The sequence below is a fragment of the Bidens hawaiensis genome, unplaced genomic scaffold (genome assembly GCF_021521415.1).
Source record: "Bidens hawaiensis isolate Kalapana, Puna unplaced genomic scaffold, B.hawaiensis_p1.1 tig00026781_1, whole genome shotgun sequence".
Taxonomy (NCBI): domain Eukaryota; kingdom Viridiplantae; phylum Streptophyta; class Magnoliopsida; order Asterales; family Asteraceae; genus Bidens; species Bidens hawaiensis.
In genome coordinates, this window is record NW_027494307.1 from 121,587 (window position 1) to 132,950 (window position 11,364).

Below are 11,364 nucleotides of genomic sequence, written 5' to 3' on the forward strand. Positions count from 1 at the left end.
AGGCAAGCCAAGACTGAGTTCAGTGGCTTTGAGGTTTAAAACACTGTTGGGCTCAGTTTCAGTTACAGATGAGATGTTTGAGGAGGACTCAGAGCTTCTGGAGGCATCTGATAAGCCTATGTAGTCATGTTCAAGTGGAACAGACATGAGTGAAATATTAATAAAAGATAGATTAGTTTCAGGAATAAGAAGAAATGAAATGAAGAATGGGCGTTGGCGATGGTGGTGATTCAAGATGGTGATGGTGGTTCAGGGGTATAATTGTAAAAAATATAATTTTTCAAGAATTTGAAAATTTGGACGGGAAAGGTAGGAAACATAAAAAAACAGTCTCTCAAGACGGTTTTTTTGAGTAAAAAAGTTTCTGAAAAATTTGAACTTTTGCTCCAAGATTACAAATAATTTGGACTTTACCGACATTATTTCCCCAAATCTCGTCTTTTACCTTACTTTCTTTCGAAATCTCGTCTTTATTTTTATCTTTTCTCAATGCGTCTTAACAGTCCAAATTATAAAAGATTTTGAGGAAAAAATAGCTATTTTGAGACTTCTCTCACTAAAAAGGCTATTTTATGAATTTTCCTGTTTTTAAATCACATTTTCAAATCAATATTTAAATAATCAGTAGTGGAAAAAATAAAGTTTTATTAGGTGCTAGGTATGTTTGGACTTTGAACTGGTCTCATTGGTCGGTCGTTGCAAGTCGCATGTATTTTATGTTTTTGCCGCAAACAAAGATTTGGATTACATGGTATAACCCAGCCGGATGAAGTTGACCCGGGAATCTAAATAAACCGTTGCTTAATGTACACAATATCGCATGTGGCATTATTATCATCTTGTATATGAATGAATCCTTTAATATTTCTCAAGTAGTTATTCAACACTTAAATTATAAGTTTAATCAATGTTTTAAAAACCGGTTTTTTACTTGTACCGGATTGAGCTAAAAAATGGTACAGCCGGTTGAACCGAGTTATACCGAGAGGTTCAACCGGTTGAATAATTTACCTTATAATTTACTATAAATACAACTTCAACTCCAAAAAATAACCTAAAAGTAATTGATTCCATAACAAAAATAATCCAAAAGTTAATCCTTATTAAAAAAGTAATACAAAAGCACTTAATTTTAAATAAATGTTTCTAAAGTTCACACGTTTGAATGTTAATTGTTGGGTTAAAAGTAATTTAGAAAAAATATGGGCCGCAAATATCAAAAATTTTCTTAGACTTAAAACCGGTTTACCGGTAAAAACCGGTATTTTAGAAAAAAACTGCCGGTACGATGTTCTAGCAAACCGGCCAAAATTACCGAACTCAAAATACCAGCTTGCTGTGCGAAACCCGGCTTAACCGGTTCAAACGGGTTCAACCGGCCGGTTTGAACCGGTTTTTAAAACACTGCCAGTCATTATTTTTACCCGTCTAATAAAAACATATCAAGTTCTAGTTAAGATGCTTAACCTTTTTAATTAGATTGTGTGTGTTCAGGCTGACTTGTTTAACATGCTTACTCAAATAAACCGATTTGTCAATCGGCTTAGTCAGTAGGTTAGCTGTCATTCGTTAAAAATTAAAAATATATTTTATAACATTAACCCGTTTATTAAGTACCTCGACCAGCCAACCCATTTAAAATGAAAATAAAATTATAACATCAACCTACAAAACCTTTTAAACCATTTATCACAACCTATAAACTGACTTGTTTGCAACAAGTTCACAACTTGAAAATGTTTACAACTAGCATTGTTATCCGCGCATTACGGCGGTGCTGTTTTTATATGGTTACAAATATCGTATTTATTTTGTGTTAATTAGGTTTACATAAAATTTGGCAAATTTGAAATTGTTTAATAGTATCAAACTTGGCACATTTGAAGTTTAATAAAACCAACATTTAAGTGCAAAATCTAAAGTTAAAAGTGTAGGTGTACACCTTCCTTTTCTTTGGTTTACAAAATTGTGACGGTACCTGTGTCGCTTGGTTAATATTTTTAGCAAAAGGTTGAACATATTTCTAAAACATTGCGTATTAAAAGTTTTAAGAGAAATACTTTTAATTAGTTTTGCTAAAGCATTTTCATAAGCTTCTAAAAGGTTGGTTTTCGGTAGATTAAAAGAGTTCGGTTGCTTATTGGGTTACTCGGTCATTGTCTCCAGCCTTCTAAAAGATCATCACCGCCTTCCTCCTTCGTGTCGCATCCATCACCGGAGGAGAATGAACAAAACCGACGTTCACGTTTTGCCGGACAAACGCAGATTATACCGTCGCGTCTAAAATAAACAAACATATAGAATGTAAGAGTGAATTTGGCCGGGGCGTAGAAGGTTATATATAGGGATGAAACGATGGGGGTAATGGTTGTGACGGTTAGATTTAGGATTGTGACGGTTTGTTATTAATGAAATGACGGTTGAAGTTAGGAGTATTACATGTTAATAGACTAAATAATAAATTGTGAGACAATTTATATTATTATTATTATTATTATTATTATTATTATTATTATTATTATTATTATTATTATTATTATTATTATTATTATGTTAATGAACTCAAAATAATAAGTTTAAGTGGTGTGCATGGGAATGCACCAATTCTAAATGTAATAATAGATAATTGCAAACCTGTGTGACTAGTCTAGAAAGTACGGTTACATGAGTCATGTTCAGATAACATAATCTTGAATATGTCTGGATTGAAGTTAATAGATACGCATGTATATCAATTATATAATTCAATCCACTACTTAAAAGTCTATCATTCATAAACAAGATTAAGACTCCTAAATTTGACAAATGTTAAAAATAAAAATCTTTACATTTTTTAAAAATATGAAGTTACTTTTATTGTGTGATACACTAATTTAAGATCAATCATTTAATTACGTATATGTTAGTGTAATAGGTGCTCCATTATATAAATATATTAAAAATCAAATGGTAGTTATCTCACAATAAATACTATTCATGAAATAGTATAAGAAATAAGCCAATTAGTTCTTTACACATGTGCAAGACTTTTTTAATGATAGCTAACTAATTTTGAAGTCAAACACCTCTCAATAACATATATTCATTTTCAAGATTAATTCAATTCATTTTCAAGTTTGATTTTAATATCTCTTTTTATTTTCCTATTTATTTTTCAACATATATTATTTTCTCTTACAAATTTTAAAGTACCATGTTTTCTTAATTCCGAATATATATAACTAGGACATGTTTATTTTAATTTACGTTTAAGTATGGTCATCTATCGTAGTCGGGTTCCGCCCTTGGTGACGTTGAAATCGTAGTGGCTTTACCAATTGTGGTCTATTGTTGACTATTTAAATCGACCGTCCCAACAGCCGCAGGAGTGAAAACTTATTTCTTTAAATATACAAAGTTTAAATCTCATACAAAACAGGATATATGAATTTAAAAGTAAATCATTATTTGTTAATGAAAAGACATACAAAGAAAGGTACTCAACATCAATTTGCTTAAACTTTCTGACGACTTCGACATAACTTTATTATTATCAAAATTCAAAATCTCATGATAACAAAACAGTAAAAAGCGAATGTGAACATGAATAAGAAAAACAAAGAAATAATTTTTTATAAAAAAAAGTCAAACGTATGTAACACGGTTTGAACATCTAGTTGTAACACGATAGCCTATCACATTAACCATTAACCCACACGCATCTCATCGTCTACATCATTCAACACGCTATTTCTTTCTTTTCTCCCATACAAATTAATTAAATCTCTCATTCTCATTCACTATTTGCCCTAAATAAAATAGTAATTAATTAACCATGCTGCGTATGTGTGTTAAGCCGTTGGAGCGATGTATAGGCCGCCGTAGCGGCGACGTGTTGCTCTGGCACAACGACTTGAAGCCTCATTCCTCTGGTGACTTCTCAATTGCAGTCGTTCAGGCCAATTCTAATTTGGAAGACCAGAGCCAGGTGTACACTTCGCCGTCTGCTACTTACGTTGGCGTTTATGATGGCCATGGTGGACCTGAGGCTTCGCGTTTTGTTAATACTAACCTCTTTCCGTTTATTCACAGTAAGTGTTTTGATCATTGAAAACCCTAGGTGTTTGTTGCTTGGAATTGATGTTGAGTTTGTGAAATTGAATGTTGAATTAATTGATTTGTGTGGTTTTGAAAGGTTATATAGTGATTTTAAACCCTAGGTGCTTATAATGTGGAATTGAAGGCTTGATTTTGATGAAATTGAATGTTGAATTGTTTGATTTGTGTGATTTTGTTAGGTTAGATAGTTGAATTATATAGTAATTTTGAAGCCTAGGTGCTTATTATGTGAAATTGAACACTTGATTTATGTTGATTTGTGCAATTTTTTGTTAGGTTAGAACTTAGAAAGTTGAATTTCACAATTTTACTATTTTATGTGTTATGATGTGTTTGCAGAGTATGCAAGTGATCAAGGAGATTTTGATGAAATTGAATGTTGATGTTCTTGATTTGTGCAATGTTGTTAGGCTAGAAAGTTGAATATTCACAGTTTTACAATTTTATGTGTGATTATGTGTCTGCAGAGTATGAAACTGGACAATGAGATTTTGATGAAATTGAATGTTGATTTCTTGATCTGTGCAAATTTTGTTAGGTTTGAAAGTTGAGTTTCACAAATTTACAATGTTATGTGTGATTATGTGTCTGCAGAGTATGCAATCGAACAAGGAGATTTTGTTGAAATTGAATGTTGATTTCTTGATTTGTGCAAATTTTGTTATGTTTGAAAGTTGAATTTCACAAATTTACAATTTTATGTGTGATTATGTGTTTGCAGAGTATGCAAGTGAACAAGGAGGTATATCTGCAGATGTAATAAAGAAGGCGTTCAGTGCTACCGAGGAGAAGTTCTTTCAGTTTGTGAAACATCAAATGCCGATTAAACCTCAAATTGCATCAGTTGGATCTTGTTGTCTTGTTGGTGCAATCTCTGACGGTGAATTGCATGTTGCTAACCTTGGTGACTCTCGTGTGGTGCTAGGTCAGAAAGTTTCAGATGGAGGAAAACCTAGAGTTGTTGCGGAGCGATTGTCTCGTGATCATAATGTTTCGTATGAAGAGGTGAGGAAGGAGGTTGAAGCACAACATCCTGATGATTCAGCTGTTGTTATTTACTGCAGAGGAGTTTGGAGAATCAAAGGCATAATTCAGGTATTTTGTTATATGAACTCAGTTTACGGTATGATCAATGCTTAACAGTTATTATCTGCAGTTATGATATGATGATTTTTGAATGATGCTTAAAAAATCTAACTATGGGCTTGAGTTTGTCATGTTTGATTATGACACTAAACCTGTATCAGTTAGCATATTCTTTTCATCCTGCAGAAGTGAAGTTTTGATTGAGACAATTACATGTTGTGTTACAATTGTAGAAATTAGGTGTCCTACTCAATGAGCACACATGTTACTTAACAAGATACATATAACATTTATAAAAATAGGCACGTTACATTTCAGTTTCCAGTTCACTTCTGATTTTTGGATCTTTTTCGCCTTTGCTTTCTGTAAAGATGATTATTCTGCACACCAAAATTCTTTATTTAATTGTGGCATCTTATTCTCAATTATTTTTGTTCATTTTCTGTTTGCTTTTTTGAGAATCATTATGGCACCTTTGATCTAAGTCCCTCTAAAAAGGATGATGCCTGACCTACTTTTTCAAGAATCACCTGTTCCACTTTGTGCCATTATCTCATGCAGTTGAAGAACTTATTGTAGCAAGTATTCCATGCATGAAAGTAACATAAAGATGTCACATGTCATGGTTCTAGATATGATATGATATGTTTGTTCTATCTTCTCCTCATGTTACTTTCTGTTTAACATGACCTTTATTTTTCCCTTTTTAGGTATCAAGATCTATAGGTGACTTCTATTTGAAGAAACCTGAGTTTCACCGGGACCCACGTCTTATGCAATTCGGGCACCAGATTCCTTTGAAAAAACCCGTATTAACCGCCGAACCTTCCATCATATCAAGGAAACTTAAACCCCAAGACTTGTTTTTGATATTTGCTTCCGATGGACTTTGGGAGCATTTGAGTGATGAAGCAGCTGTTGATATTGTTTACAAAAATCCAAGAGCCGTAAGTCACCTTCTTGTACAACCGAATTAACCGAGACAACCAATGAAACCGAACCGATATAACCAACCCTCACCAAAAACCTGTGGACTGGTTAATGTTTCTTTGAAAACCGAAATTAGTGGGTTGGCTTTGGTTATCGATAATTCCATAACCGACAACACCAACCTGAACAAAGTTTTTAGTAAATCCACGGTTAACCGAACTGACCTAGTACGTATAACGATCCATATAACCGAATGCTAAGTAATATATACAAGTTTAATAATTCAAGTCCAAATGTGTAATAAAAATTTATAGTGGTTTAAAAAATAGTAGCTCAAACATTTAGGCCCAATTACATTATTTTGTGCCATTTTAGTCGGGCCCAAACATTTCAAGACTAAATCTAGTTCACGGTTAACTAAACCATAACCGAACTGAAACAAACCAACATTTTGAACTGATTAATCTTAACCGATCGATTATCATTCTCTGGTTAACTGAAAGTTTGCTTTTGGTTACCGTTTTGGGCCAAAACGACCTATCAGATAATCAGTTTCATACTATAAATTAAACAATTATCATTTCAGGGAATAGCAAAAAGATTGGTGGGTGCAGCAATTCGTGAGGCGACAAAGAAACGGGAGTTGAGATACAAGGATATAATGAAAATAGAACGGGGCATTCGGCGTCATTTTCATGATGATATATCCGTGATAGTGATATATCTTGATCATGAAAAAACATCAAAACATAGCAAGTTGGGGTTCACAACTGCACCTGTTGATATCTTTTCTCATAATGAAGATAAAGTTGTGGAAGATCCCCTTTTGTTGAAGAACTAAAGAAGATGATGATAAAGTTAAACAGTGTAAATAGTTTTACAAGAGGGTTGCAGCTGCTGATATGATACCTGTTTGAAACCAGTTTTTTGAGTTCTAACATATTCCTTTGTTTTTTGGTGACAAGAGTGCTATTTTATGATATGGAATTTATGAGTTATAATCAATCAAAATTATCAAATAACCATTGCTTGTGGTTGAACAAATAAAACTTGATTGCTAAAATTGAGACCGAGTTATTTTCGCTAGCTAAAATAAAAGTTGATAAAAAACATTTTATTTATTAAGAGAAGGAAAATGGCATAATAATTCATTTTCTCGGATGTATGAACGTTTGCTTGTCTCTAGTTACTCCTAAAATGCATATTATATCCTACTTGAATCATGTTTTCTGTTTTATGCACGGTTCAAAGCTGCGCGCCATCTTTTGCTCTCATATGGTAAACTTTCCAGTGCTAAAATGAGGATGTTCATACGTTTGTTAAGGTATAATACACATCGGTTATTTACTCAAAACACTGGAAGGCACTTTTATTTCATGATTGTATAGGTATCGCATATCCGAAAATCATTTTTTTTTTAACAACTAAAGTTTTTTTTTTCTACCTATTTAAATTTTACCCCATGTCTCAAATGAAACTAGAACTCACAACCATTTCTCAATTGATTTCAGCAAGTAAATTCTTTTAAACTTCTATATTTTATTTTATCTGGACAAGTAAATTCCAAGCCGACAAAACAAATTCAGTAAAGCCTCGTGTTTGAAGTCTATTTTAGGTGTTTGAAATTTTGAGCCGTCCATGTGGTACCTTTCAAAACATTTATGATGATGGTGTATAAATTAAAATTGAATATATGATAATTGCATAATTTCTTATTTGTGTAGTTAATAATATATTGATATGGACCAAAAAACATTCTTGGCCGGTTTATGTTGCTCTCTCAACGTGGAAAGAACATGCCCATAACTTAATTTGACTTAACATATTAAGAACCTGAAAGTTATGTAGGAGAAACACACACGTATTAACCCAAAAGAATAAGTTGTTTCAACGGATCTCAATTTCTACGCTAATTAGTCCAATTCACATTTTCAAACTTTTTTCTTCTAGTTTCTGTTACGATAAGCGTACTCAACATTCTTAACCAATGTTTTAAAAACTGGTTCAAACCGGCCGGTTGAACCGGTTAAACCGGTTTTTGCACAGCAGGCCGGTATTTGAGCCCTGTATTTTTTACCGGTTTGTTAGAACATCGTACCAACGGTTTTTTCTAAAATACCGGTTTTTACCGGCAAACCGGTTTTGTATCCAGGAAATTTTTGATATTTGCGGCCTATAATTTTATCAAAATGACTTCAACCCAACAATTAATATTCAAACGTGTAAACTTTAGGACTGTTTTTTTTATAATTGAGTGATTTTGTATTATTTTTTTAATATCGATTAACTTTTGGATTATTTTTTGTTATGAAATCATTTACTTTTGAGTTATTTTTGAAGTTAAAGTTGTATTTATAAGAAATTATAAGGTAAACCATTAACCGGTTGAACCTCCCGGTATAACCCGGTTCAACCGGTTATACCATTTTTTAGCCAAATCTGATACGAGTAAAAAACCAGTTTTTAAAACATTGTTCTTAACCAAGTCATATTAGTATGCATTTTCAACCTTCTTAATTTCAAATTTGCATTTTCTTTTGACAAGAGACTTGAACCATTACTATTTGAAAAAAAAAACAAATTTTATCCGACACATAGGTACGAGTAGACAAATGCCTTGGTGTTAAATTATTTACATGCACACGCATAATAATAATAATATAAACAACTTTTTAATAACAAGGTAAATATCTAAGAATCACTCATATCACTTTCATATCATGTTCAAATCTACGGCTAGGAATTGTTATGTTTTAATTCTGTCACAATTAAATTGACTTTCCTACTCAACTATCTTGTTCTCTTCGTCATCTCTAAACCCGTTGAAATTCAAGATGGTTAGTTGGTTACACTATTATTATTATTATTATTATTATTATTATTATTATTATTATTATTATTGATAATATTAATATTCTTTGATTCGAGATTGAATAAACACTAATTGACCCCGGGCAGATTACGGATAATCTGGGGGTTAAATAGATGTTTCCCACGAGGGGTTATGTCCGGCAAAGATGGTTCTTCTGGTGACCTGCAAAACAGACACCGTGAGCTCGTCACTTAGAAGGGGGGGGGGTACCTCCTTGTGACCACCATCCGGCGTGAGAATCAGACTAGATTGCTCTTAAATATATGTGTATATTAAGAGATTGCTAGAAAAGATAAGATGTGATAAGGTAATGTAATGTAATGTGTCCATACCATTCCAAGGTGTTGGAGTATTTATAGCCGAAGGTAGGTTTCCAAGCAGGTACAGCCGGCTGAATAGTATTCCTGTTCTGCCAACTGTGGGCTACGCACGTGCCATGCTGGTGGTTGGTGGGTAGGCAGCGGCTGATAGTGACCAGGCCGGCTGTGTACTATTCATGTTCCACCAACTGCAGGCTACGCACGTCCTCCGACAGGTTGGTGAGTAGACAGCGGCTGATAGTGACATACAGTACAAGAGCGTGCTGCTCGTCATACTGTTGTCAGTGAGCTGTCGTATCTTTGGTCAGATCTTTTGTCCATACCTCGTCAGGTACAGTACAAAAGATCCTCCAGTATCGTACGGACTGGCTCATTTGTGCGGGAGTGTCCCCGGCTTTGTGCGGGAGTGTTCCCGGCTTGCTCACTCCTTCTTCAGGTGACATTACTGAATTATTTAAGAGTTAAGTGCCTTGTGCGTGTAGCCTTGCTGCGCGAGTAGCCTTCCCTGATGGCTAGTATCCGTTGCTGCGGGAACAGGCGGAGTACGTCGACCATTGGGAGGCTTTTTTTGCGGGAACAGCTTGGGTACTGCGCGTAAGGAGGTCACGTCTCTGAGCATGGTGGATCCTGCGGATCCAGTTGGTTTCTGCGCAGACGTCTCTTCAAGGTGAGTTGCGAGTTTAGCCTTTGCGCAGACGTCCCTGTTGAAGGTGAGTCTTGCGGGTTCAACTACGCAGACGTCCCTCTTTGAGGTGAGTCTTGCGGGTCCAACTGGGCTCTATTGGGACCTACCTCTTCAAGTCCCCCCAGTCCAATGTTCTTCTCATGAATTAATAAGTGAGGTGAACTTTTGGACTTAAGCAAAGGGTTTTGAAAAAGGTTTTAGTTTTAAGGTTTTCCATTGGGATTCTTCCCGCGGAAGTCCTAATGTCACGTGCAGAAATTCCCGACTTTTCTGCTTGATCTTTGGGTATGATGCGGGTAGGTCTGTAACCTCTTCACAAGTCAGGAGCGTTGAGTTCCACTTGTATAGATTCTCCCTGAGGTTTTGGTAGTTTTGAACATAGTGATCAATTATGTTAAAACAACCAATTCCATCTTGGAGCTTCAAACAATCTAGTTCTCGACGTTCCCGCTATGCGGGGATGTTATTCCCGTTTCCGCAAGCATGGCCCAGAAGATCCTTCTTGGTTTCAATTCCCTGCGGAGTGCTAGGTATGTGAAGGGTTTCGCCTTGACACTGTACCCGCACTCGTCTTATAGTTACTTTACTTCCAAGGTATTCCTGGCTTCAATTCCCTGCGGGTGCTAAGTATGTGAAGGGTTTTGCCTTGACACTGTACCCGCACCCGTCTTATAGTTACTTGGTTGCCAAGGTAAGGGGTATAGTCCCGCTTACTTTTGAATCTTTTTGAATCTTTTTGAAATTCGAAGAGTTGGTGAAAGGATAAGAACAGTCCAAACTGTTGAAACGTCGTCCGACGGTTTCTTCTGGCAGTGTCAGGACGTGCAGGAAGTTATGACGACGTGACAGTATATGGTCATTCCAGACGCTTTTTCAGGCGCGTGGGAGCGAGTTTTCGAGCGCGTGGCCGCGAAGTTTACGGCACGCGTCCTGTCAACAGCTGTTGCCAGCTTGCTTTTTCCACGTGTCATAGTTTCATTGCACCAGCGTTTTCCTCTCTCTTCCGCATTAAATTCATCGCATTCATTGCGATGAGTATATAAAGGGAGGAGAGGTTGCAGCTCAACTCACAGTTTCACCTCTCTTCTTCTTCTAAACGATTTCCGGCGAATACTCTAACTTTTCTGTCGAGCATTCTCCTGAAATCGTTCCTTTACATCCAAAACATGTCTTCTGTTCATGATCTTGAGGCTACCGCCGAGGAGTCTGACGTGTATGCCGAGAATCCGTCGTCCACGTCGGACAAGGATGACAAGAGTACTGCTGGCGAGTGCCAGTGTGCTCTTCCGGTCGACCTCTATCAGTACGTCGTCAGGAAGTTCATGCTCGAGCCTTTCGAGCCTGAGTTTCATGCACCTCATCAGACGGTGTAC

At 35.6% G+C, this 11,364-nt stretch overlaps 1 protein-coding gene across 1 annotated transcript; it reads left to right on the forward strand.

Annotated features, from left to right (window-relative positions):
• The first annotated feature begins 3,812 nt into the window (after positions 1-3,812).
• On the forward strand, positions 3,813-7,031 carry LOC143573964 (putative protein phosphatase 2C 63). Its single transcript, XM_077058717.1, has 4 exons — positions 3,813-4,070; positions 4,820-5,193; positions 5,895-6,131; positions 6,701-7,031. Exons 1-4 carry the CDS (start codon positions 3,815-3,817, stop codon positions 6,953-6,955), a joined length of 1,122 nt encoding a protein of 373 aa, XP_076914832.1. The 5' UTR covers positions 3,813-3,814; the 3' UTR covers positions 6,956-7,031.
• Positions 7,032-11,364: the final 4,333 nt, after the last annotated feature.

Bases quoted from the DNA above. Each gene is read 5' to 3' on its own strand.
- LOC143573964 (XM_077058717.1), top strand. From the start codon at position 3,815: ATGCTGCGTATGTGTGTTAAGCCGTTGGAGCGATGTATAGGCCGCCGT. The intron at 4,071-4,819 runs GTAAGTGTTTTG...ATGTGTTTGCAG, and splicing joins CCTCTTTCCGTTTATTCACA to AGTATGCAAGTGAACAAGGA. The intron at 6,132-6,700 runs GTAAGTCACCTT...TTATCATTTCAG, and splicing joins TTTACAAAAATCCAAGAGCC to GGAATAGCAAAAAGATTGGT.